Genomic DNA, 27,677 nt, shown 5'->3' on the forward strand with positions numbered 1-27,677 from the left:
ATTGAACTCTTTGTTGTGTTATAGTAACCTATGTTATCTCTAGCAATAATTTTTGCCTTCAGGTCTTTTTTTTTTTTTTTACACCAACTTTCATTTGGATGGTATTTGCCTGGCAGACCTTTTCTCACCCTTTGACTTCCTGTATCTCAGTGGCTTAGATATGTGTATAAAGAGCACATGGCTGTATTTTAAAAATCCAATCTATATTGTCATTTAATTGGAACATATAGCCCATTTACACTTACTGAAATTACTGATATATTTGGATTTATGTCACATTATTTTGTACTTTTATTTTTGTTTGTATTCATTCCACTTTTCTGTTTTCTTTTTCCTCCTTATTTGTTGTTTTAGGAGAACCTACAGTTCTTTCCTCCTCCTGCATTTCTCCTCTGTCCCCTTTACGACGCACACAGAATACTTCACTCCTGCCACTTCTGATAACCAAATGCGTGTGGGTTTTACCCCGTAACAAGCAGTTCTCTGGGACACCAGCTGGGTGTCCAACAGTTTAACTCAGTTCTGATACTCTTTACCTGGAGATGGCATCAGATCCCACAGGTTGAGGGCACAGCCCCACAAGACTGCCCTCCTCCCCCCTTCCCCCCCCACCCAGTTCAGATGCCAGCCCCAAGTCCAGATTGTCACCTGTGCTTCTGACCAACCAGCTAGAACTCAGAGGTTCCCACAACCCCCTCCTCAGGTTCAGTTAATTTGCTAGAGCAGCTCACAGAACTCAGGAAAACCGTTTACTTACTGTTTACCAGTTCATTATAAAGGATAGGATAAAGGACACAGATGCACATCCAGAGGAAGAGAAGCATAGGGCACGGTATGTGGGGAGGGGCAGGAGCTTCCATGCCCTCTCTGGGTGTGCTGGTCTCCCCAGATCTTCATGGGGTCACCAACCCGGAAGCTCCCCAACCCTGTACTTTTGGGATTTTATGGAGGCTCCATCACGTAGGCATGTTTGATCATTAACTCCATTTTCAGCCTCTCCCCCTCTCAAGACAACGGGGTGCGGAGCTACAGTCTAAGCTTCTAACCATGGCTTGTTCTTTGCCATGATCAGCCCCCATCCAGGAGCCATTCAGGAGCCCACCCAGAGTCGTGTTCTTAGGACAAAAGACACTACTATCACCCAGGAAATGACAAGGGTTTTAGGAGCTCTGTGTCAGGAACTGGGGTCAAGGATGAAATACTAGAACAAAAGATGCTCCTGGTGATCTCATCACTCAGGAGTTACCAGGTTTCAGGAGCCCTGTGCCAGGAACTGGGGGCAGAGACCAATACGTACACTCTGTTATCTCACAATTACCTTCTGTTTTTCACATCCCTCTCGCCCATACGTTTTGAAGTTACTTGATTTTTGCTTTACTGCTTATACTAGAAAATTTATCAGTGCTTAAAGTTAATATTTTACTCTCCTCATCAGCAGTGTAAGACTCACAACAGTTTAACTCCGGTCTTTCCCTCCCGATGTATATGCTACTCTTGTCATAAACCTATGTGATAGATACATGATACTTTAGCTATATCTTACTTTTTTGTAACCCCACGAGGGATCAATTGTATAAAATGGTTATGTTCTCTTAGAATTACCAGTCTCTTGCGTAGGAGACCTTTTATCTCAAATCACTTTCCTCCTTCTTGAAGTTTATCTTTTAGAACAGGGTTAACAAACCACTATTTGCAGGCAGCAGCTGGACTTGGCCTATAGGCTGAAGTGTGTTTATTTTATTGGAATGCAGCCATATCCTGAGGTGTCTGGGCTTATTGAAATTATTCCTTTGATATGCATCTTTACTATCTAGGGCCTGTGTCCTGTTTTCCTCCATCCTGAATCCCCTCAGCAGTCAGGGGCAGCTGCAGTGGCTGATGGTTTTCTGGCCACAGCATCCTTCGTTTACTGAAACGTCAGGCGCATTCTTTGTCCACAGTGTAATAACGCTAATATGTGAAGTCTTTGTAGATCTGACCCAGATATCTGTTGTTTCTGTTGGTTCTCATAGCACCTCGTTTTCTTGTGTCTTTCTGTGACCTCTCTAGGGGAATTTCTTGAGGCCTGGATTAAAGGTAGTTTCTTCCAGAGAGGGTTTGCATCTCCACTGCCCTGGGGGTACTACCAGCCTAACTCGCTTTAAACTTTAAGTTACAGAGACCGGGTAACCCAATTTCAGGCTCTCCAATAGGATGAGGGCTGATTATGGTTACAGAGTTTAAGTTTGGTAGCTCACTCAGGTTGGATGCCCCAGTTTGTGGGAGGGACCTCCTCTTAGGCCGCTACTTAGGCTGACTTTGTTCCCTGGGTTTTGTCCTGGAGGCTTTTTGGATGCTCAGCAAATGCCCTGTGAAGTAAAAATGTCGCCTGCCATATCAGTAAACAATGTTGCAGTCATCACGCCATCACAATACAGCCTCCCTGAAGGTGAGCCCTGAGGGAACTCAGGATGGAAACAGGATGCCCACCATCAAGCTGTCAGCCACTGCAGCCCCCCCTGTCCCCCCACAGGGTGCATTACACCCTCAGTACATTTCCTGAGGAGACTCAGGATGGGAAAACACAGGCTATTGGCTCCAGACAGAACAGGTGCACATCAAGGGAATGATTTCAGTGAGCCCAGACTTGCATCTTCCCGTATACAGAAAAGTACTAAATTCCTTAACTTGAGATGTCTGGTTTTCTTTAATTAACAGTAATCTTTTGATGTTCCTACTACCTGGTCTTTGCTGCAAAAACTCGTGTATATCCTGGCCCCCCCTTTGCCTCTTCAGAGCAGTCCCTCAGAGCCATCTGAGATGCTGTGTCCTGGGCTTAGGTCTTCAATTTTGTCTGCCGAATAAAACATAACGCTCAATTTTTAGTTTGTTCATTTTTTTTTTCTTTTTCAGTTGACAGCCCATTAGGTGAGCTGACTTCAGAGCTCTGTTTACCTGCCTCCCTGATGCCCACTTTCCTGAGTGTTTACCAGCTGAACAACTGATTAAAAAACATGTTTGTATAGTTAATATGGCATTTTTAGCTTTTTTACAGCAGTAGTGCCAGAGTACCTTGTCTACCAAACTACAGGAAATGGATCTCTTGTTTTTATTTTGAAACCTTTTTTCCTCCTGATTACAAGGTTATGTTCATTATAGAAAATCATAGTAAAAAAAAAAACCAAGAATAAATTTAAAAATTGGCCACAGTCTCATTCCTCAGAGATAAAAAGTTAGCATTTTAATTTATTACCCTGCAACTTCCTATGCATATAATTTTTTTTTAAATTAATTAATTATTTATTTATTTTATTTATGGCTGTGTTAGGTCTTCGTTTCTGTGCGAGGGCTTTCTCTAGTTGCGGCAAGTGGGGACCACTCTTCATCGCGGTGCGCGGGCCTTTCACTGTCGCGGCCTCTCTTGTTGGGGAGCACAGGCTCCTGACGCGCAGGCTCAGTAATTGTGGCTCACGGGCCCAGTTGCTCCACGGCATGTGGGATCCTCCCAGACCAGGGCTCGAACCCGTGTCTCCTGCATTGGCAGGCAGACTCTCAACCACTGCGCCACCAGGGAAGCGCTGCATATAATTTTTTAAACAAGATGACCAGAAGGTAACAGGCTTAGATTATATTTTAATTAAGTTATTCTGTACAGAAGCACTTTTATTATTTTAATTTTTTTTTTTTTTGGCCGTGCCCCTCATGGCTTGTGGGATCTTAGTTCCCTGACCAGGGATTGAACCCGGGCCTTCTTCAGTGATAAGTGTGGAGTCATAACCACTAGACTGCCAGGGAATTCCCCAGAAGCACTTCTGGACTGCTCTGATTTCATGTTATCATTTGTGCTTCTGTTGTGAGTAGGCATAAGAAAAGATCCCTTGAAGAATCCTCCATCCGCTATAAAGCAGGTGTAGGCATTGCAATATTATAATATTACTCTGTACACCATTTCTAAGAATCCTTTTAGTACATTTCTCTAGAATTTTGAGCTTGGCAGTTGTGTCATTTCATGTGTATTTGTGTATCTCCCCATGTAAGCCTCTGCGAATTCTAACTCTCCTCCCTCCCTCTCTCCCCTTTACTTTTTTTTTTTTTTTTCCACTGTGATTTTCATAAAGATCAAAGCTTGTGCCAATTGTAGTATTTATCTCATCTTTGGTTTTAAATACAACTTTTTCCCACCATGACTTTCATTCCCTTTTGAAAGTTTACTATTCTCAATTTTCAAAAGTGTGTTGATATTAATGAAATAAAATTCACATTTTATGGCAAGACTTTAAACATAAAAATTTTCTCTGCCCATTTGGGCCTTCTCTCTCCCCTTTAGTGTGCGTTGTGCATCTGCATTAACCAGACCTCCTTAGGAGATAACATTCCTTCTTAATCTCAGGAAGGGTCACAACTTCTTAGGAGATAACCTTCCTTCTTAATCTTATAAGGGGTCATGACGATTCACGCTACTCGCTTTGTACGTGTAGATCTGGATTGTGTAAACTGTCAATAATATATCATTTGATATATAGCCCTCTGCCTCAAAAACTTACATATAACTGCACTTCGACCTCTAATGGGCGGAACAGTTCTCAGAACTTTCTGAAGGACTGCCAGGTTATAATCCTTAGGTTGGCTTGAATAAAATTTTCCATTTCTTTCTTAGATCAACTATTGATTAATTTTTTTCATTGACAGTATTACACACCAACCCATAAACATGTTTGGAAATAGTATGGTCTACATTGCAAATAAGTTGCCCTTATAAATAAATGAAAGTAAGTTAATTGACTAACATTGGGAGTACAGCCTCCTCTGTATAGTCCTAATATAAAATATTCTAAGTATAATGAATATATTCATTAGGACTGAGCAGCTAACTTGCGTGGACGCTGATTATACCAATGTGCTCTTTTTAAAGAGCAAGATTAACAGAAAAAAGGTCAGCGTACAGGGTGTGCAACAGATAAAAAATACTGAGTCTTGGGTGTATATGAGGAAGGTGTCACCCACAAGGGCAGGATATTAGATGCCCAGTTTAGCTGAATAAGAGAATGCTCAAAAGTAATTTTCATAAAACCAAGTTTGGTAATTGCTGTGCTTTTTTTTTTTAAATAAAGAGAGGCTTCTTATATTGTTTCCTTTCAGAGCTGCTTCCATGTTTTTAAGTTACAATGTAATTTGATTCCTGATAATGTTCTTACATGCATGATATGTGTATGTCATAGGTTGACTAACTTACACTTACTAGCTATGGAATCCCTTAGTATATTGAGGCCATGTAATAAATCAGTCTTCCAAAAGATAATGGACATGTTTCAGTTGTAGAAGAAAAAAGATGTAATTTTGTATTTGAAATGTTGTCATTGGCTAATATACAATGAACTTTTAAAAATTAGATTAGCAATAAAACAAAACCTTAATTATTCAAAGTCACTTTACTAAACACACACACACACACACACACACACACACACACACACACACACACATTAAAACTACGAGATTAAAGGCACATAAAACCAGAATATCAAACCAGAGTGGATTAGGATATTGGAATGTATTTAAATAATTATTTTTCTCTTTCCTTCTGTAGGTGAAGATGACTTAATAGAATTTACCACAGTTACTTTAGAATCTCCAAAAGCATTGCTGGTGGAGGCCTGACTAGGGGGTAAATGATGCATCATCTTACTCTGCAAAGTCTCCTCAGGCCCCTTCATAACAGCAGTGCTTGTTTGGTTATTTTTTAAGACATAGCCTGATCCAAAGAGTTCTTCCATTAGACTGCTTTTCTTCTCTCTGAAAGTTGTGTCTTTTGCTTTTGTTCTGGAAGATTTACCAAAAGAGGGTTCATAGGTGACAGTAGGATGCTCCAGCCTCAGTTCTTCCCCGTGGCTGTGGTGCTTGCCTGTGCTATGAGTGCACCTCGTGCTGCCTGCATTGGCCAGCCCGCCTGAGGCAGGAAGCCCATGATGCAAGTTTTCGACCGCTTCTGTGAATGAATAATGCTTTCTTTGTCTGAAGGGTATTTTGATATTTGGAGCAGCATTTTTAGCTGGCATTTCGCCCATTTCACTTATTTCTGGACTTCTTTTAGACTTTTCGTTTACTGTATCGTCTTCCTGACCACTTTCCCCTTCGGGATGGATTACTTGAATTCTTTTTGGTGGTAGTTCCTGTTCTTCTTTCACTAAAGTGGTTTTCTTTTCTTGATCTTCTGTTCTCTCTCTCTGTCGTCCAATATTCTCCAGAGATGGCTGTGCTTCCAAATGTTCCTCTTCCTTTGATAAATCTGTAGTAGAAAAATAGTTAATTTACTGATGTTTAAAATTAATGGATTTCTATTTCAAGATGGCATGTTGAGCACAGTTATTTACACCTACTGACAAAAAGGAAAGAAAATACAGGGAAAGGTGCTACTAACAAGCTTGAAATGTTATACTTTCCTAGAACATACCAGATAAATGAGAATTATGAAACCAAAAGACAATGATATTCATAAACTTTGCCAATATGTTATTAATAGATGTTCAACACCACCAGCTAGATGTAGTGCCCGTTAAAACAAGAGAATATTTTTTACTCATCCAATTGGCAAATAATTTCCAGAGTTGGAGAGAATATGGGGAAGTTGGAACTTTTGTTCCGCATTGGTGGCTTTGTAAGTTGGTATGTAGTTTGGATGGCAATTTGGTAGTATCTATAAAAATTTTAAGTGAACATGGTCTTAGACCCAGCAACTTCACTTGTAGAACCAAACCCTACAGAAATACACAAAGATGCGTCTAAAGATGTTCACTGCAGCCTGTTGTTTTTTTCTCCCCCAATAAATTTATTTATGTATTTAATTTTTGACGCATTGGGTCTTCGTTGCTGCGCGTGGGCTTTCTCTAGTTGTGGCGAGCGGGGGCTACTCTTTGTTGTCGTGCGCGGGCTTCTCACTGCAGTGGCTTCTCGTTGTGGAGCATGGGTTCTAGGCACGCGGGCTTCAGTAGTTGCAGCACAAAGGCTCAGTAGTTGTGGCTCGCAGGCTCAGTAGTGGTGGCACACCAGCTTAGTTGCTCCACGGCATGTGGGATCTTCCTGGACCAGGGCTCAAAGCCATGTCCCCTGCGTTGGCAGGCAGATTCTTAACCACTGCACCACCAGTGAAGTCCTGTAGCCTGGTTAATAAGAGTGAAACATCCTGAACATCTGTTCAAGGATTCCTGGTTAAATGGATTAGAGCGCGTGGGACTGTGGAAGCTTGAGTTACTGAATGAGGAGGTGAGCATGCACTGCCAGGAGGAGATGATCGCAGAATACTGTTGTATGGAAAGATGTCCCTTCCCCTGCAGATCCTTCCCCAGGCACCGAGGAAGCCCTGTGTGCAGCTCTCCCCTCCTCAGAGGACCAGACCCTCGCGGGTTCTGAGCAAACAGCTTCGCTAACAGCGAACCGCTCAGTGAGGCCATCATTTGTGAGGGAGGATGGCGACAATATTGGGTGTGCAAAGAGTTGGAACATTTCCTCATGTGACTACATTCTGTAATAAAATTATTCACTTATACTCTAGGAAAATGAAAATAATACTAGCAGGAGAAAGAAGTATGTTTCAAGAATGGTGTACTCCAATATAAAATAAAAAGTTAAAAAAAAAGTAGATAAAAAAAAGAATTAATGCTGAGCCTGGAAGCCAGTCAAACGTACAATTAACTCTAAATAGCTGTTAATGTTCTGCCCTGTGATACCTGATGAGAATATGTTAGCATTTGAGAACATGGGGGAAAGTACTTACCTTCCACGACCTCCCCAGCCCCGCCTGGCCTCCCCGCTGCCGCCCAGGAGCGGGTCTGGTCCCTCCTCCGCTCCAGCTCCTTCCCGGCTCCATGGTCCTCACCGTGGCCGAAGCGCCCTGCCCACCGCCCCCTCCGACACGCCACCTCCTACTTCGTCGCCCCCTGTGCGACCCCTCCTCTGGGCCCAGCGTCCGTGGGACCTTCTCTTCTCGGGGTTCCGCGTGGATCACTTCCTTCTAGTCTCCTGAGCTGCTGTCAGCTCACCCTCAGCCCCTTCCCTGCCCCCTCCTCGGTGGGGACCTTCTTTCCAGCACCCACCGCCCTCTGGCAGCCCCACAGGTCTTCCCCAAGGGCACAGGCTCCCGAGGGTGGGGCATTTTGTCCCCAGGGCCGTGAGCAGTGCCTGACACAGTATATGCGCAGAAAATATTTGTCAAGTGAATGAGGAAACTTTCTAGGACAGTAAGAATTACCAAAATGGGGCTTCCCTGGTGGCGCAGTGGTTAAGAATCCGCCTGCCAACGCAGGGGGCACGGGTTTGAGCCCTGGTCCTGGAAGATCCCACATGCCGCGGAGCAGCTAAGCCTGTGCACCACAACTACTGAGCCTGTGCTCTAGAGCCCGCACGCCTAGAGTCCACGTGCCACAACCACTGAAGCCCTCGCGCCTAGAGCCTGTGCCCTGCAACAAGAGACGCCACTGCAATGAGAAGCCCGCGCACCGCAACGAAGAGTAGCCCCTGCTTGCCGCAACTAGAGAAAAGCCCGCGCACAGCAACGGAGACCCAATGCAGCCAAAAAAAAAAAAAAAAAAAAAAGTAAAGGAGACTTTTGAAAGTTGTTAAAATTACCTTCATATTTTCTCTTGGAGTCCTCTTGGTTTGGTAGTTTACTGATACAGTGAGGAATTGCATGGATTATTTCAATCGATTTTTCTTTATGACCAATGTTTCCTCTTGTCTTTTTACCCTATAATTTAGAAAAGTGGCAAAAACATATTTTTGGCAGTAGAAGTAATTTTAAATTGTGTTTTATTTAATGAATACAAATACTTTTTGTATAGAACAAGTGAGTAAAGCTTATTTTTGTAAAGATATGTTTAATTAGACACTGCAAGAATTCAAATTTGCTGTACCTTATTTGTCCAAGATGGAACATCTTCCGATTTTTGGGTTTCCTGGTGTCGCATACTTGTAAATGAAACACTTTTCCTGTCTGCTTGTACTGACTTTGTTGAAGAAACTACAGAACAGGTATATTATATGTAAGAAACATATTTTACATTTGGAAGCAATATTGACTTTAAATATAAAAATAACAACTGAAGTTTGTAATGTAATCATAAAACAAAGTATAGTAGATGTTTTCTAAAGATTTTCAGTAAATATATAACATTTGCCAGTTGTACTTTTTCCCCTAGCATCCTGCCTGTTTTGTCTTATTTTGGGCCCCAGAGGTTATGGCTATCACAGTGGTGAAGTACCAAAGAAGCAGGCGTTAGGAGGCTCGGCATTGCCATTGGAGGACACGGCTGTCCCTGCTGGCAGAAGGGATTCAAAACCTAGCCGCGCACTTGTGAGAGGGTGCAGTTGTGAGAGGGTGCGCTGTCCTGTCTCCTGTGTCAGAGCTCTTGGTTATCGATGGTTGGATTGCCCACAATAAAGGGCATGAACGCTAAGCCCAGCAGCCACTTTCCATGAAGTGTTATCCCATTTAAATGACCCCGTGTTTGATTTTATCACCTTCTCTGCTGGCTGTTGTTCTGGATTATAAACCAGAAGCAAACAAAGGCAGGCAAGGAAATCTGAGGTTGTTGCCTTGAAAAGTAAACACATAGTTACTTGTAGCAAAATGAGAGGCAAGTGTTCCTATTGTGCCTCTTCTGAGCAGAATCTTACCCTGGGAGATCTTGGCGGGGAGGGAGTAAGTACATCCTGTCTTGAAGGAAAAGATACTCCTCAGCAATAAAAAGGTACAAACTAATGATAGTAGCACAGCATAGATGAGTCTCAAAAACATGCTGGCCAAGAGAAGCCAGACACCAAAGAGGACCTGCTGTATGATCCCGCTCCTGAAATTCTAGAACAGGCAAACTGAGCTATTGTGACTGAGGAAATCCGAGGTTGTCTTGGGCTGGGGCTGGGGGACCCCTGACTGCCAGGGGCATGAGGGGCACCTCCTGAGGAGATGGGCGGGTGTTCTAAATCTTGAGGGAGGTGGTGGTTACATGGGTATAAGCACTTGTCAAAACCCATGGAATTGCACGCTTAAAACGGGTGCATCGTGTTGGGGTAAACTGTACCTAAATAAAGTTAACCTTAAAAATACACACAGTGGCCAACAGATCTACCTAGAAAGTCCAGTATTTGGCAGACATTTTGCATCAAGTTGAAAGTTACCCTCTCATTCACCCGAGTAAGGACATAAAAGCCCGAGTGGAGGATGGGAACACGGGAAAGCCTCTCTATTCTCTTCTAGCTGTTTCAACTATGTCACAGTTTTGTTATTCTAGAATCACAAAATGTGTCTCAATGCCTAACAAAACAATTTTTTTAAATGTCTGTTATCTTGGTGATATAAGTTAGAAAATCTGACTAGATACTTCAAAATAGATTTCGAGCAAAAATAATTAAAACATACTTTACCTTTTGGATAATCTTTGTCACGTAAATTTCTAAGTATCTGGTTAGTATAGATGTTTCTAATTTCCAGCTCTCGACCCTTCTCCTAAAGAGAACCACAATACCAATATTTCTATAATTGTTTGCTTTTATCAACCTTGATTTCTTGTAAAAAAACAATTTAAAGTGAGCTCAGTGTTCTTTGAATAAAATCTATAGGTTCCAGCAGAAACAGAAATGGGCCAGATCATTATATATCATTCCCGACATCCAAAAGCACTAGCTTCAGAAAAAAAAAAAAAAAAAAAAAGCATTAGCTTTTTAACAGAGTAACAAACCATTGTGACGTGGACAATATATATATTTTAAAATTAATTAATTAATTAATTAATTTTTGGCTGCGTTGGGTCTTCATTGCTGCCCACGGGCTTTCTCTAGTTGCGGCGAGCGGAGTCTACTCTTCGTTGTGGTGCGCAGGCTTCTCATTGCGGTGGCTTCTCTTGTTGTGGAGCACAGGCTCTAGGCGCAAGGGCTTAAGTAGTTGTGGCACGTGGGCTCAGTAGCTGTGGCTCGTGGGCTCTAGAGCGCAGGCTCAGTATTTGTGGCGCACGGGCTTAGTTGCTCTGCGGCATGTGGGATCTTCCCGGACCAGAGTTCGAACCCGTGTCCCCTGTATTGGCAGGCAGATTCTTAACCACTGAGCCACCAGGGAAGCCCCATTTTTGAGTTGGGTTATTTGTTTTTTGGTTGTTGAGTTTTTCCTCACAGTCTCTGTTAATCTATAAGTTCCCACCCTCATCTCTTTTATTTGTTTCACTTTGATATTTATTTGTTGTGGAAACTGGGTAGTTTGTGCTGTAGAGTTTGCCACAGTCTGATGTTGCTGATTGCATCCCTGAGGTGTTGCTTATCATGTTCCCCTGCTACCATACTTCTCTTAAATTGGTTGTTAGAGCTAAATGTTTAATCAGATCTACGTATGTTTTTTCTGGCAATAGTACTCCCTAGGTGGAGGTGTGTATGTCTGTCAGGAAGTGCATAGCATCAGATGGTTTCCCTTTGTGACGATCATTGCTCAGATCCACTATTTCATTAGAAGTTCCAAAATAGTGATATTCTCATCCTTTCATTCCTTCTTCATTATCGATGGGAATGCCTTTACATGGAAGGTCTTCCCTTCTCACAAGTTATTTGGTTACTCTGAGTATAGGAAAGGTAAAAGTAATTGTTTCTTTTCCTTTATTTACCAGTTTTTGAAATAGTGTGCTGGTTCCCTAGTATCCTCTAAAGGTGACTGAGTAATCACCGAGGTGTTTTGTTTTGTGAATATCCTTATGAACTTTCTGATTTCTGTATATTTGCTAAGTTTCAGTCCACACAGTTATCTTTACTGATCCTAAATTGCCCCATCTTTGGCCAGTAAGAACCATCTTTGGCTCCTGAATCTCTTTGACAGTACCCTAATGGTTCTTTGTAAACCTTGCTTTGTAAACTTTGCTTTCCTTGCTTCTCTATATGTCCCAGGCTCACATAGTATAGTTCATGCTCCAGACCTAGAATTTTTTTATGGTGCCTTAGTTCTTTTTAGTGGGTTATGGATTTTGAAGACCATAGTATGTCATTAGGGGTATTCATTGTTAGTGAGTGGGTCACATTAGGAAATATGTATTTATTTTTAAAGATAAAATGTGTCATAAAATCATACTTTCACTTCACTTCACAGTCAGGACTACAGGATTTTTATTTGACCTTATCTTACTTCTGTATTTTCTTTCTTCCATCCCCCAAATCCCAGTTCTCAATGACACCAACATAGTTCATTATGTGCTTTATCCCATAAGATATATACAACAGTCTCAAAATAACCGTACCAACTCTGTCATCAAGAGTGTATCTAACTAGGCATATGCAGTGAAATTGATGTGTTTTAAGTCTCTTGGAATGGTGTCTCTCTGTGACATTATGCCTACACCGGAATACACAGTAGGCTCATTTTTTTTTTTTTCATTTTACTCTGGATTTTTAGGGAACGTTTTTTGATTTTTTTTTTTTTTTTACATTTCATTCTGCTTCATAATTACACAAAATATTTACATATTTCCAAAGTCAAATCTACCAAAAAGATATTCAAGGGAATCTAGGTTCTATAGCTGTCCCTTCTACTCTATTTTCTCCCCATTTCCACTATTATCCTACTATGCTTTTTTCAAAATATAAGCAAATTTGTAGATATATTTGTATTGTCTCCTTTTCTTACATGATGGCATACTACACACTTCCCTCTGCCTTCCTTTTTTCACTTATCAATATATCCTGGCGATTGCTCCATATTACAATATAAAGAACCCTCATTCCATTTTACAGATGCACAGAAATCCATTGCGTATATTTACTTTTCTTTTTAAAAATAAATTTGGATCTTACTGTATATAGAATTTTGTATCCTTCTTTTCATTAAGCATTTCATTAATTATTAAGCTTTTCTCCTGTCAAAATTGTTTTTTAATGACTGTATAGTATATATGTGCACATGGCTGCATATGAAAGCACAAACTTTATTTTAAAATTCCCTGATTGTGTCTACATATGTGTGTTTGCTTTGACCAGTGGATCTTGAAGCCTCTTCTGTTAGACTTCTAAGGTAGTTCCTGTAGCCACGCCCATTTTCTGGCATATTCTTCTCTCTGAAGTTTCCTGAGGCTCCAGAGAAGAATGAAACAGAACTCTTGTCCCTGCTTTACAAAGGGAGAGTTTACATCCAACTTTCTTCCCTGTCTCCGAGTGCTCTGAAGGCTCCCGGGAAACCTGTATTTCCTGTTTATCATAAAAGTTAAAGATTCTTGTCTTAAAGAATCATGCTTAAGATTTACTAACTGAGGCTTGAACGACCTATATTTCCTAAGTATTTTATCTAGCTTTTCCAACTTGTTGCGCATTTTAGAAATCTTGAAGGCAGAAAGAACAAAAGTCGGAAAAGTAAATTTTTTTTAATGTTTTTTTTTTTCTTTTGGCCGAGCTGCACAGCTTGTGGGATCTTAGTTCCCCAACCAGGGATGGAACCACTGGACCGCCAGGGAACTCCCCAAAGAAAATACTTTTAATTCTCATTTTTAGGGCAGATTTTTAAAAAATTGAAGTGTAGTTGCTGTACAATATTATATGTTACAGGTGTACAGTATAGTGATTCACAATTTTTAAGGGTTAAACTCCATTTATAGTTATTATAAAATATTGGGTATATTCCCTGTGTTGTACAATACATCCTTGTAGCTTATTTTATACCTAATAATTTGAACCTCTTACTCCCCTACCCCTATAATGCCCCTACCCCTTCCCTCTCCCCACTGGTAACCACTAGTTTGTTCTGTGAGTCTGCTTCTTTTTTGTTATATTCACTAGTTTGTTGTATTTTTTAGATTCCACAAATAAGTGATATCATAGAGTATTTGTCTTTCTCTGTCTGACTTGTTTCACTTAGCATAATACTCTCCAAGTGAGGGCACATTTTTTTTTTAAATTAATTAATTAATTAATTTATTTATGGCTGTGTTGGGTCTTCGTTTCTGTGCGAGGGCTTTCTCTAGTTGCGGCAAGCGGGGGCCACTCTTCATTGCGGTGCGCGGGCCTCTCTTGTTGCGGAGCACAGGCTCCAGACGCGCAGGCTCAGTAGTTGTGGCTCACGGGCCTAGTTGCTCCGCGGCATGTGGGATCTTCCCAGACCAAGGCTCGAACCCGTGTCCCCTGCATTGGCAGGCAGATTCTCAACCACTGCGCTACCAGGGAAGCCCGGGCACATTTTAAAAGACAGTTTTGTAAGCATATTTGCAAGTGAGGCTTTAAAATGAATTTATGTATATATAAAGTAGATAAGCAACAAGGATTTACTGTACAACACAGAGAACAATATTCAGTATCTTGTAATAAACGATAATGGAAAATAACCTGAAAAAAATATAACTGCATCACTTTGCTGTATACCCGAAACTAACACAATATTGTAAATCAACTATACTTCAATAAAAAAAATGAAAAAATGAATTTATGGGCCACAAAAATTACTCTAAATATTTTAATGTTATAAGTGAATTTTTTAAATAGAAAAACTTATTTTGGGTTCCACTAAAATGTTAACAAAGTACAATATTACTTCATGTGATGAGATAAAAATGATAATAAGAAGTCTTGTGAATGAATAGACAAGAGTTTTAATTTTTCTAATTACATATTCACCAGGCTGTTAACTGATTCTCATAATTTCAGATCCTCTGTTCATATGGTTGTAGGGAAAAAAGTTAATTTGAGAAAGCTATACTTGAAGTTAAGTGATTTAAAGATATATTAGGCATAAATAGCTCTGATATTTTGGGAAGCAGCATTTCACAAATTTTGTTACATTTTGCTTTAAAAGAAGTACCTTAAGTTTTTGTTGAAGGTGTTTTACTTCCATTTGCAGAGTCTTTGTAGCTGCTTGAGCTGCTGAGGTCTTCCGGTTCTCAAAGGCCAACTGCTGAGTAAAGGTTTTATTGTTCAGCCTCAGTTGTTTCTCCAAGCTCTGAAAATAGTATATATTTCAACTCTCTGGAACCAGTGTAGTATCATAAAAAACCTCGACTGTAATGGAACTAATTACATTTATGAAAAGTGCAAAATTTTAATACAATTTTAGTGGATGGCTTATCTAGAGGACACATATTAGAACTAAATATTACCACACACACAAAAAGCCAAAAAATTCCAGATCCCAACTCTAGGGAATAAATATCATGTTTCCAGCCTAATGTTTTTTACACTCTGGAATTTGGTAAAAAAAAATTTTGGAACAGATCCTGAAAAATCAATAAGTAAAATCAACGTTATACTTTACAACTAAACCTAAGCAGTTCTGTTGAAATGAAGTATACCGCTAACTTGGCATGGTGCACTCCGTGAAAACCTTTCAAGTCTCTCTTGCCAAAGAGTGGACCAGTGTCAGTGCAGACCATCACGCTCGGACTATGATTCTCAGATAACTGAGACGGGAAGCTATGATGGGGTCTCACAGAGCCACACCACGTGGATGGATTATAAGCCAATGAAACGACTGACTTAGCACAGTAACCATCTATAAATACGAAGGACTCAACTGTTGCATATTCGCCTTCTCTGTGGAACAAGAACTGTTTTACTGGAGAACCGTTTGAGCGGGACTTTGACAGGAGCTTGGCCAAAAGGCCTTTTCTTTCCTTCTTTTCCATAAAGTGTGGTTTCCCTCATTACAACATTAATACTTTCTCATTAAAGTGGAAAATATGGTAAGCTAATAGGACGAAATAATCGCTAAAAATCCCATTTCCTAACATATTAACATTAAAAAAAATACCGACATGTTTTGGCCCACAAACTTTTTCTCCCACCAAATGCCCTACAACCAAATGAAATTTCCCATACAACCAAGTACCTCCGATAAGAGAATAGCTGATTAGTTCTCAAATTCTTTTTGGTTTTGGTTGTAGTATAAAAACATGAGCTACTTAAACATGTTTGTGTAAAAAATATGTAGATGAGATACAAACACATTTACTTTCACATGACAGACAGATGCTAAGATGGATCCAATCCTACCTGAAAGGCCAAACGTTAGAAGTCTGGTACACTATTTACATGAATGAAAAATGAGGTGGCTCATTATTTCCTGTAGCTCCCATATCCATTTTATGTGAGAAAATTCTCTTTGAAAATAGAGGAGGGTTTTACCAAAAAAGAAGTAACAGAAAAAAAAGTGGCTGAAATGAACTTCACATCTTATTATTATTTCAAGATCATTGAAAATACTTGTCTCTCACCATTAGGGAATTAAACAGTAAATTACTTCCATGTGTGTTTATGTCCATAGAGACCAAAACTACCTAATGTAAAATAGGCAGAATTCTCAATATGATCAGAGTGTTCTCCCAAATCATCCCTTGCAATGTAATCCCCAGGCTTTTGACCACCATGCACCCTTGAGGAATATCTATCTATTCATTTCTAAAATTATTTAAATTCCTTTTCCCTATCTGTCCCCAGGAATATTACCTGGGGAAATTTTCTATTTCTAGGACATTAGAAATGTCTCGACAGACTGATGAGGGAGAGAACAAGGAGGGGGGTGGCGAGGAGATGCACTCAGGGTTTAGGGAAGTAGCCTTTTAAGAAGGCAGTTTGGAGTAGAGGCTTGCTTTCTAGGAGAGGTTTCCCACAACACAGCACAGCACAACCCCCTTCAGCATGTGAACAAACTCCCCTGACCTCAGCAGCTGGACTGACTTAGAGAATGGTCATTTCCAGATAAATGAGCCCAGCTGTAGCTGAGCAGAACCACACGGGGCCTTCCCGGGACAGAACCCCTCACTCCACCCCCTGCAACGTCCTCCGCCTGCCTCTGGTCTGTAGAAAAACTTTATCCTCTTAGGCCTTTCCTGAGTTCCAAAGAGTAAATTTAATCAGAGAAATGAGAAAATGCAGAAAGAAAGGCAAATAGTCAAGAAAGACAAAATAATAACAGTTTAGTCATTAAACAAAGTCAAGGACCTTTAGTCCCTCCTCAGGGGCTACAGTTAATATTCTGAGCCATGTCCTGTGAGCTGTTCTATAGATACTGAAACCCCATCAGGTGGAAGAAGTTAGTTGCATGCTGCCCACCAGCATGGAGACCGCAGTCGGGTTGGAACCAGAAGGTTGATGATGCTGACTCCCGATTACCTCACCACCAACCAATCAGAAGAATGTCCACGAGGTGATCACACAGCCCACGTCTCCCCTCCCTCACCCTGTCTTTAAAAACCTTTCCCTGAAAGCCATCAGGGAGTTTGGGCCTTTTGAGCACTAGCTGCCTGGACTCCTTGCTTGGTGCTCTGCAATAAACACCTTCCTTCACTACAGCCCGGTGTCAGTAGATTGGCTTTACTGTGCGCGGGCAAGCGGACCCGAGTTAGGTTGGGTAACACAGCCACAGAACCTCTCGCTCAGTGCACAACAGAAGGCGCTGTTTCTCTCTCTCCTGTGGCCCTCCCCTTCCCCTTCCCCGCCCTCTCCCCATCAGACACCACCATCTGTGAGTTCTTGCTCAGCACAGCAGTTGGTAGTGCTTCATTCCACAGGCATATATGATGAATGCGCACCCTCTCTCTATTAACTTTGGAAACTTAATGTTTCTAGACCTCTGAAATACAGACCTGTATTTGTTTGTCATTTCCCTCCATTTTTGTTGTAAGAACAGACAATCTTTGAGTAAGCTCATCCCTCTCTGCAAGATTTTTGTCTTCAGAAAGTTTCTGCAGTGCCTGCAAGGCGTCTTTAGTCTTCAACAGCTCGCTATCTGTTTCTCTAAGTTTCCCAGACACGGCTCTTTCCTTTTCCTGGGATTTCCTGAGTAGCTGCCTTAAATTTTTTACTTCGTTCTGATGTTTAACCATAATTTGAGGTAGATTATTTTGTGAATTCTCATATTTTCCTATAGCTTTCAGGTGCTTAAGCTGGAGTTGTTTCAGAAATTGGTTTTCTATGACTGTGGCCTCCAGTTTGCGGTGTAGATCAGCTACTTCATTTTTCAGTTCTTTAATCTTATGAAGCCTCGCTGAGAGTATGCGGTGAGCCATGGCATCTCGTCTCTGGGCAGCCACGCTGATCTGAGAATTTAAAAATGGTGCATTCCAGTTGTGCTTTTTCTCCCCCGAGATTTCCTTCTGGCCTGTGTAAGCAGATAATCCAGTTTGTTACTAGTAATGTGTATATAGATATGTAGATATGTAAATATGCAGGCGTGTGTAATACCCCCTGCCCCCTGCCCTCACACATATACATACACACACGCAAACTAGAAGGGGAAGGAACTAACACTGAATAAATACCCATGCTTTAGGCTAGGTACTTTATGTTTAGGTATCTCATTTAATACAATCCTTTAAGGTCAGTAGTGGTCTATTTTATAGCTGGAGATTATAAGTCATTTGTCCAAGGTTACATAACCACAAAGTGACATAAAATGAGCTGAAAACCAGGTCTTCTCTGACTCTAAAACCTGTACTTATTTCTATCATAAAAGGTACACTAAAAACCATAATAATCGATAACATTTACTAAGGGTTTACCATATGTGAAGCATTGAATTAAATGCTTTATGTAGATTATCTGATGTAATTCTTCCAACAAAACATTACAAGGCAATTAGAGTGTAACATTAGAGCCTAATGTTATATATATGATGATCTCATATATTTAAAAAGAACCTTAAAAAGCCATTAAACTGCTTAGAATATTCATATAAGGATTCCATCTCTCAATAAACCCAACACAACCAATTTTTCCTCTGTTACTTTTGGGTGAGCACTAAATTAACTAGTTAGATGGTTTGTATTTGGGAGTCTAAATGATATTACATGAAGCTTATGTAACTGAATTTGAGTATGTCAAATGTATGTGTAACCTCATTGTATTATTATCCCATTTTAAAGATGAAAAAACTGTGCTGAGTGATGTCACTTATCAATGGGCACACAGCTGGTAAGTGGTGAGACAGACCCACGTCTATGTGCCTTTGTCACTGCCCCATATGTATTGTATGTGCATCTGTATGATATTCATATGTGCATCTGTGTATGTAAATATATGTGTGCATGCATGTGCACATATTAGTATATCTATACTCTGAGAAAGAGAGATTGAAACTGGATTCTAGAATCTAAAAAAATATGGTCCTCTTCCTGGAGAGAGAAAGGCTCTTAGTGGCCAATGTCACTGGAGTCCTAACCCTAAGCTATTGGCCAAGTGTGGACACATCATCTGAGACATGGCTTAGCGTGTTTGGTCTAGGTGGTGGGAAAGGCAGTTCTGCCTGTGGTGGAAACAACGAGTCAAGAGAAACAGAAGATGCTTTCTGAGGATAAAGTATGTGAATCTTGAGCATGACAGACCACACAGATTTCACAATGATCATAGGATCGGTATCAAATCAATAACCAATGGACTGTCTTTACAACTATGCCTCCAGAGGTTTTTATTTTCCCACTGGGAACAATGTAGTAGGGGCTATGGTTGAATATTTGAGTATCCTGGAATAGACTTTTGAGCACACTGAAAACTGGGAAGCAGAGGTCAGACTCTAAGACACCTACTAGAAGGCCAGAGAAGAGGTGTCTGTGGTTGTATCAGGCCGGACACTCTAGTACCTTGGGCACTGGCTGGGGGAGTTCTAGACCCAGGCAGTGTGGGTCAGGCTGGATGAAAACAGGGGTGGGTGAGGGCTCTCAGGCTCCACACCATGTCCAGCATGATTGAACTTGACCCCAACTTGTAATGCCTTCCAGCTCTTGGGTGGTGTGACCGTGGAGGAGAAAGAGATTTTCCTGAGCCTGGAGGGATGAGGGGTGGTGGGTTCCGTGGGCACTGGAGGCTTATGTCCCCACCTCACACTGGACTCGAGTGATGGGAGGGCAGAGTCAGCATGAGTGGGAACTAAACCCCATGGGCACGGGGCACTGGCCAAGGCCCCAGGTCGAGATGTGCACCGAGGGCCTGGGCGCTTCGAAAACAGGAGGTGTCGGCCTTTTAAAGATCACATGGGCCGGGCTTCCCTGGTGGCGCAGTGGTTAAGAATCCCCCTGCCAATGCAAGGGACACGGGTTCAAGCCCTGGCCCGGGAAGATCCCACATGCCGCAGAGCAACTAAGACCGTGAGCCACAACTACTGAGCCTGTGCTCTAGAGCCCGCGAGCCACAACTACTGAGCCCACGTGCCACAACTACTGAAGCCTGCGCACCTAGAGCCCATGCAACAAGAGAAGCCACGACAGTGAGAAGCCTGTGCCCTGCAACGAACAGTAGTCCCCGCTCACTGCAACTAGAGAAAGCCCGCGTGCAGCAACAAAGACCCAACACAGCCAAAAATAAATAAATAAATAAATAAATAAATTTATAAAAAAAAGATCACACGGGCCTGGACAAGAAACACAGACGTGGTGAAGATGGAAGGGCCAGAGACCCTTCGCCAAATGTCCTTGTCTGTGTAAGGCCCCCCATGCTCCCTCCATTCCCCAAATATGACTGAGATCCAATGTCTTATCTACCCTAGTGGGTGCGTGTGAGAGAATGAACCAGATTGTTTTGCTTCAGAAAGGTAAATATCCCACTTGCATTTGAGTGATGTAGAATAAATTCATACTATATATGTCATGCATACTTGTATAATAATGAAGGTTAGGAAACTTGAAATAGGGTTTAATCCTTAAAGATTTATATCTCATTATCCTAACCTATACATAAGAATGCTAAAGCTTACAATTTCTGTCCCATTTCACACAATAAGGCAGATTTAGCTGAATGATTAAGCTACTCTTAAGATAACTAATTGTTAAACCACTAAGCTAAAACACGTAATTCACCAAAAACATGTACATTTAAGTCCATGTTAGCCAAAAAAGTGACTCTTGTCATTGCTTAAGAGCAGGCGTGCTTCCCACTACGAGTGAACTGTGCTCTTTTGAACAGACCTAAGGACAGCCCCGCACTCGCCTCTTCACTGGCTCCAGCCCGTCTGTTTCCCCAGGTGCGTCCTCACCCTCAGCCCCTCCTTTTAAAAGCACGATTGTCCTCCTGTCTCACTGCTGTACCCATGCTGTCTCTTCCCCCTTTTTCCCTGGCCCCGTCGTAGCCCCGTCTCCTGGCCACTTTCCTCTTTGGTCTCTCGGTCCCGTTCCGTTCCCGAAGTCGTCCACACCCTCAATCTGGTTCTGGGCCTTAGCCTGAGCCATGTCCCTGCTGGCGCTGGCTCTGCCCTCTGCCGGGTTCTCCTCTCTTCCATGTCACCTTAAAAGACGTAGCTCACTTCCTTCAAGGACCAGGTAAGAAGAGGTTCAAAGGCAGGCCTTTCCCCTTCCTGTTCTCCAGAGCCCTGGTATTAGTGGAGAGGGCATCTCCTCAACCCCACCGTAGGGCTTCCACCTTCCCCCGACTAAAGACAACAGGGCAAAAGCTGTCCAGAGCAATTGAATGCAGTAAAATAACTTCTTTTTTGTGTACCAGTTTTTGAATGACTATCACATACTTTAGCATTGTATTGACAAAACACATCAAGGAAGGATATATAATTGAAGGAATTCTGAAAGTACGTTTTTCTACAAAAGAAAGAAAGAACCATGTTTTGAAAATCAAATTATAGAAATATATTGATCGCTATTTACATTGATTTAAGTAAATCTCCAATATCTGACCAGAGCAAATATCCTATCATATTGAAGTCCTCTTTTTATCCCTATAATTTTTCTCTATGAAATGTTTTTCTGCTATAAAACTTGCTTTTCTAAGATGGGAATTGAAAATAATCTCTGATGTTACTATTCCTGAGTGAATTCTGGGTCTGTAGTGGTGGTTCCTGATCCAGTGTTACCAGCCCCTGAGGGTCAGAGGTCTACTTTTATATAAAAGAAAGCTGAACAGAAATTGAACCTTCACTGGAGAACCGACTGCACTGGCTAAAACGTAACGCCTTTTTGCTTTGGGTTAGAATTACATTACCCCAGCATTAATTCATCAATTACTTGCCGATTAAATTTTTTTGGCAAACACTTGCAAAACATGAGCTGGGAGAGAACAAAAGAATAAAAGAATAAACCAAGAGACACTTTTATCATTCCGTGACAAAGCTTGATGTTACAATGAGTGTTTTAAGGTCATCAGACACCTGTACGAGGATCCTCAGGGACATATAATTTGGGTTAATGATGCAGCCAAGATTTACTTAAGATAATTTCAGAGTATTCATACACGAAAGCGTACCCAAGGGAGAGCAAGCCCTCACTCGGATCATGGAATTTAGGCTCTAGTCCACTGTGAAGTGACTTCATTTAGGCTGCTCCCAATTTATGAACAGGTATCTTGCATAAAGGACACAATAAATATTTGTGGCATAAATACATGAGGAATCAGTTTTTAAAAGTCAAATTATAAGGTGCTTAGAACTCAAAATACAGTTCGTTTCTTGTAGAAATGGTTTTATAAATGCTAACTGCATTCTCAAGCAGTCCCACAAAAGCCCAGACTCCATGTAAGCTGTAGTATATCGTTTGAGGATTCCTTGTCATAAACCCCTGGGGCCAAACTGTTTCTGAATTTTGGGGGGTTTATTCTTCGTGATGCATATATAGTATTTTCCAAAGTACGCCCAGTAGGGCTGGGGACATCACACTTTATTTTTGTAGTGAATATTTTTGTAGTGAAATTTATATGATTATATTTCACGCAAAGTGAAATAAATAAAGATCAGTCTCATGTCAGTTCAAATCAGGTTTTTGTTGCCAAATCAGTGTTGGTGCCAAAGATACAAAAATCGTTTGGTTTTCAGAGTTTCATAAATTTCAAACGTGGCTGAGGGAGTATGACTGTAGAGCCTGTCCATGATGTATGTGCTGTTGTGATTATCTCTACAAATGCCCGAACTGACTTCCCATGACAGAGTCTTCTGCCCTGGGCCTTGCCAGGATGTGCGGGACTCCCACCTCTCCAGAGAAAGGGCTGTTAACCTTTCGAGAATCTGGATGAAAACTATGGGTCCTTCTGCCTAGAAAGTTCACAAACGCAAATAAATACACACAAAAATGCAAAGGATTCCCTGGGGTTTGCAGATGTGGGTCTTAGACGAAGAATCCCTGCTCTATAGCTGGGAAGAAGGGCAATCGAAGATTCTAGATCTTCACTGGGGGTCCCAGGCAGAGCTGGTCATGGCAGGCTGGGGATGGGAGGCAGGTACTGGGTAAATGTGACACTACATGTGCTCCAGTGAGAGTAGGCTCTTAACTATTTTCCAGCTACTGACTGGGCAGTTCTGACGGTCACAGCGGGAAAAGAGTTCCAGCTATTTCTACATAGGGAATATTTATAAGCCTAGGACTGCCTGCCTGGGAATAATCACCGCCTGGGCAGGGGGCGGGGAGTTAGGAGGTCTAGGGTGTTGCAAAGCTAATCCCAATTTGGATAGTTAGGAGCTGATGGAGTACTTTTAAAATCTACAAGGAAATGACATTATTAACAGCCTTTTGAACCATCCTTGTTTCTAAAGAGTATCTTTGCCAATATGCCTCACCGGACGCGAAGACCATCTTCCTGGGGTGCTGAGACAGATATTTACATTTCACTGGTGACTGAAACCTTGATTCTTCAGCTGAGATGAAAGGCAAGAGGCCAGTGAGTTCCAAGTACTGTGGTATTCTGTAACAAGTCCACCTGTTAACTAAAAACGGAACTAACCTCACTAGGGGGTTCCAGGAGGGTAAGCCGTGCAAGAGGGCTAGGCTTTATGTTTTAAGCCTAGCTTTCTGTTATTTTGTAATTATCCTTAATTTCTCTATTTCCCATTCCTTCTATAAAAATTCACTTATAATGTTTATAATTTACAATCTGGAAAAACAATAAAACTGAATATGGACCACTTCAGATAGTAGTGCATTAAATAATAATGTCATTATAACCAGAAATTTGGTCTTGGTTGGGAAATTTTGCGTCTTACCTTTAGGTTGGGAGATTTTAGAAACATTATACTTTTTCTTCTCCTTTTTTTCTTTTACTACAGGCTTCTCTAAATAATTCTTTTTAGCCGTGGTTTCTGAACATTCAGAGAGAAAGTCTTCTGAATAATCGTAGTGAGAACTTGAACTTCTGCAGGAACACTGAGATCTGCTGTAATCAACACTCTTGTCGGAATCGTTGCTGTTCCTGGGAAAACCTGGGCTGCTGCTCTGGCATTTTGCAGACCTCCTGCTGTTTTCTAAGGCCACACTGGGGAAATGTCCATCTAGATTTGTTTCTGTTAGATCAGCCAATGACATAGTAAACAACCTAATAGAAGAAAAGTATTTGTAGATTTATAGCTACTGACATTGAAATGAACCTGTGCTTTAATATATCTAACTATAAATGCATAATTAGGAATACCAAACAACACATTATTTTGAAGTATTTTCTGGAAAAATTTTCAGTTTGGTTTTTATATTTTTTTCTACCTAAAATGTAAGACTCCTGAGACTGGACTTTGGGGAGATTATATTCACAGGAAATATAAAGTTCACATCAGGTAACAACAATGACAAAAATTTAAAAGTTAGTGAATTACAGTCTCATTCTCTAAGGCTGACTTTTTTTTTTTTTTAATTGAAGTATAGTTGACTTACAATGTTGTGTTAGTTTCAGGTGTACAGCAAAGTGATTCAGTCATACATACATATATATATATATACATGCTAGAACAAAAAAAGAATGCGTTAAGTTCCCAAACCAGTTCTATTCCCGAATCTTTCTGTAGGAACCACTTTGAGCTTCCTTAGACTCAGTCTGAAGTGTGTTTGGCTTTGGGAAAGGGTGATAGGCATTGTCTGGAAGATACCAAGGCCTCTCCCCTGTTTATCAAGAGGCAGAAGTGGCGCCTCACTGTTGTCTACCGGATGCCGAGGGTCACCTAACTGCAGACGTTCGTTCAGCTGGGAAAACAACCAGGTGATTCCTCCGTGTGTAGTCAGTCACTTTTCCTTCCCTGGAGAGTGATAAAGAAGGGAGATATCATGCACCTTTCTGAGGCTGTCTTTGGAACGGACACAGCGTGAGGGGCAGCTTCTAAGGGCCTCCGTTGACCCCCACTTCCTAGTATAATCCTGTCGCCTCGAGTGTGACTCAGGTGTCGCTTCCAAGGTAAGGTAACTAAAGGATTCTGACTTCCTTCTTAATCACCCTCGCTTTTTCTCTCATTTGCTCACATTGATGGAAGCCAATTGCCCTGTTGTAAGCTGACCCACGGGGAAGCACACATGGCAGGAAACTGAGGCCTCAGGCCCACAGCCAGGGAGGACCTGAGGCCCTCCGTCGAGCGGGCTGCGGGAGAGGAATCCTACCACCAACCGTTCGGGTGAGCCTGGAACTTCCCCCGAGTCTGGAGGTAACTGCAGCCCCAGCCGACATGCTGAAGCAGCCTTGCGAGACATCCTGAGCCAAAGGACCCAGCTGTGCCCGGATTCCTGACCCACCGGATAAAAAACGTTCGTTGTTGTTTTTCCAGCCAGTAGGTGTTCATTTGAGAACGGGAGACAGACTTATAAAACTGCAAACTTCCGTGTGAATCGACCCCAGGAGGTTATGAAACCAACAGTGATCTTGCAGAAAAATGGAAGAACGGGATTTTATGCGAAACAACTTAGTTTATTTAGGTTAATAGATGCTTTCTAGAATGTGTATTTACTTAATTTTGAAAAAATCTATATAATGCCATATTTTCTCTATCTCTAATCCATTAATTTTAATCAAATCATGATCTTATCAAAGTAGTTTTCTGGAGCGGTGGCCGACCACACTGTTGTTTTAAGCTGTTAAGTTTTGGGGTGATTTGTTACACAGGTGTAGGTCACTCGTACACTCAGATGTATCTTCCCAGGGTGGTTCAGTTTCCAAAAGAGTTACTTGGGCTAAACACAAATTATACCCACCAGAGGGAGAGAACATTTTAATTTTTTTTTTTTTTTAATTTATTTGGCTGTGTCAGGTCTTAGTTGCGGCTCACAGGCTTAGTTGCCCCGAGGCATGTGGGATCTTAGTTCCCAGGCCAGGGATCGAACCTGCGTCCCATGCATTGAAAGGCAGATTCTTAACCACTGGACCACCAGGGAAGTCCCCCAAGAGAGAACATTTTTAGAATTCTGAAAGTCCCAGGACCCAGAACTGTTCTAAAATTTCTACCTATGTAACCGGAATATGGGTTTGTTTGGGTTCACCTGTGAGAATTCCATTCTAATTCATGAAACTGAATCTGAGAGTCATCAGCAAGGTAAAACCAAGTTTGATTTTTGGCTATTCCTAGTCAGCATGTACCTTGAAAGCATATATCAAGCAGCTCTCTGGAATATTCAGTCTGTTAAATGGTAGTTTTCTCATTGATCTGTTGAAAACTGGTAAGAGGACTAGTATCAGGCCTGTAACTACCTTTAAGTTGATTAAATTGTTTTAGAGTATATTTGTATTAATATAAGTAGGCTACACCACATTGTTATCAATAAAAAAATGTAAGCAGGCTCCACATACATGGATTTCTGATTATGTGGTGTATTATTTAAAAATCTAGGCTTTAAGCCAACCATCTAATGTTCTTTTTAATTAATTGATTAATTAATTAATTTAAAATGTTCAGTCAAAAGTCATTTATTTAGTGTCTGCTAGACACTGGGGTTAGGAAAAAGGCAAACTCTGCCTTCAAGGATTTGAAAATAAAGTTAGTAATTATGTAATTAATGCTCACTATATAGTTAGCATACCAGTTTTTGATATCAAATTTATGATAGTGTATAGTTCAGATTTTTGACACCATTTATATTTTAAACAATTAGTGTTTACAGTACAACGGTGCCCATTTTATTGCCCTTGAAGCATGATTTCACTATATTGCTATCATTATAGGGTTTATAGTAGTTTCTTTGCTGTTGTGTATGACTCAGGATTACAACCCACAATTAAAAACCTAAAGAAAAATGTGACCCTGTTGATGATATGTTTTTTCTGGAATGCACCATGGTGAAAAGGGGTGGCTGCTTATAAATACAATAAGTGTGTGTATCACATTCATTTAATTATAGAATGAGAAATGAGAATGTTCAAGATCGAGATATACATCTGAATAATTCTGAATACTACAATGTTGTGTAGTTGCCTTCAATTCTGCTTTTACAACAAGGCGGACCAAAAACTAAACACATGCAAAAATGTTTTAAAATGAATTAATGCGTACCTGCCGTTTTTTACCAAATGTTCCTAAGATGTATGAAAAATCAACTTTATGTCCTGAGCGGAGGGTTCTTCACACTGTAGTATTTATGAAGTTTCCAGGGTAGTGTTTTCTGACATTCTTTGGTCTCTTTTTAGGAAAATAATATATTTCAGGGACTTCCCTGGTGGCTCAGTGGGTTAAGAATCCGCCTGCCAGTGCAGGGGACACGGGTTCAAGCCCTCGTCTGGGAAGATCCCACATGCCATGGAGCAACTAAGCCCGTGAGCCACAACTACTGAGCCTGCTCTCTAGAGCCTGCGAGCCACAACTACTGAGCCTGCGAGCCACAGCTACCGAAGCCCACATGCCTAGAGCCCGTGCTCCGCAACAAGAGAAGCCACCGCAATGAGAAGCCTGTGCACCGCAACGAAGAGTAGCCCGCGCTCGCCGCAACTAGAGAAAGCCCGCGTGCAGCAACGAAGACCCAATGCAGCCAAAATTAAATAAATAAACAGATAAATAAATAAATTTATATTAAAAAAAAGAAAATAATACA

General features: G+C 41.2%; 2 protein-coding genes across 4 annotated transcripts in view; one reads left to right on the plus strand and one right to left on the minus strand.

Moving 5' to 3' along the window:
* Positions 1 to 27,281, minus strand: LCA5L (lebercilin LCA5 like). 2 transcript variants are annotated; one of them, XM_082458886.1, is made up of 8 exons: positions 23,888 to 27,281; positions 23,465 to 23,611; positions 17,565 to 18,079; positions 14,786 to 14,923; positions 10,396 to 10,477; positions 8,886 to 8,992; positions 8,602 to 8,719; positions 1 to 6,265 (listed from the first exon to the last, which is right to left on the minus strand). In XM_082458886.1, the coding sequence occupies exons 1-8, from the start codon at positions 24,204 to 24,206 to the stop codon at positions 5,535 to 5,537; spliced, it is 2,157 nt and encodes a 718-aa protein (XP_082315012.1). In that variant the 5' UTR covers positions 24,207 to 27,281; the 3' UTR covers positions 1 to 5,534. The 2 variants fall into 2 exon arrangements, with proteins under 2 accessions (XP_082315012.1, XP_082315013.1); XM_082458887.1 differs by lacking the exon at positions 23,465 to 23,611.
* GET1 (guided entry of tail-anchored proteins factor 1) overlaps positions 1 to 27,677 on the plus strand; it is a 46,499-nt gene extending 18,822 nt beyond the window's left edge. The window contains exon 5 of one of the 2 annotated variants that reach the window (XM_082458908.1): positions 14,825 to 14,960. In XM_082458908.1, coding sequence (XP_082315034.1) covers positions 14,825 to 14,835 — 11 coding nt within the window. In that variant the 3' untranslated portion in view covers positions 14,836 to 14,960. Of the gene's footprint in view, positions 1 to 14,824; positions 14,961 to 27,276 lie in introns of those variants that run through there. The other variant, XM_082458909.1, reaches the window with a different exon arrangement.

Source organism: Balaenoptera physalus (genome assembly GCF_965194825.1).
Source record: "Balaenoptera physalus genome assembly, chromosome: 4".
In the NCBI taxonomy this organism is placed as follows: Eukaryota; Metazoa; Chordata; class Mammalia; order Artiodactyla; family Balaenopteridae; genus Balaenoptera; species Balaenoptera physalus.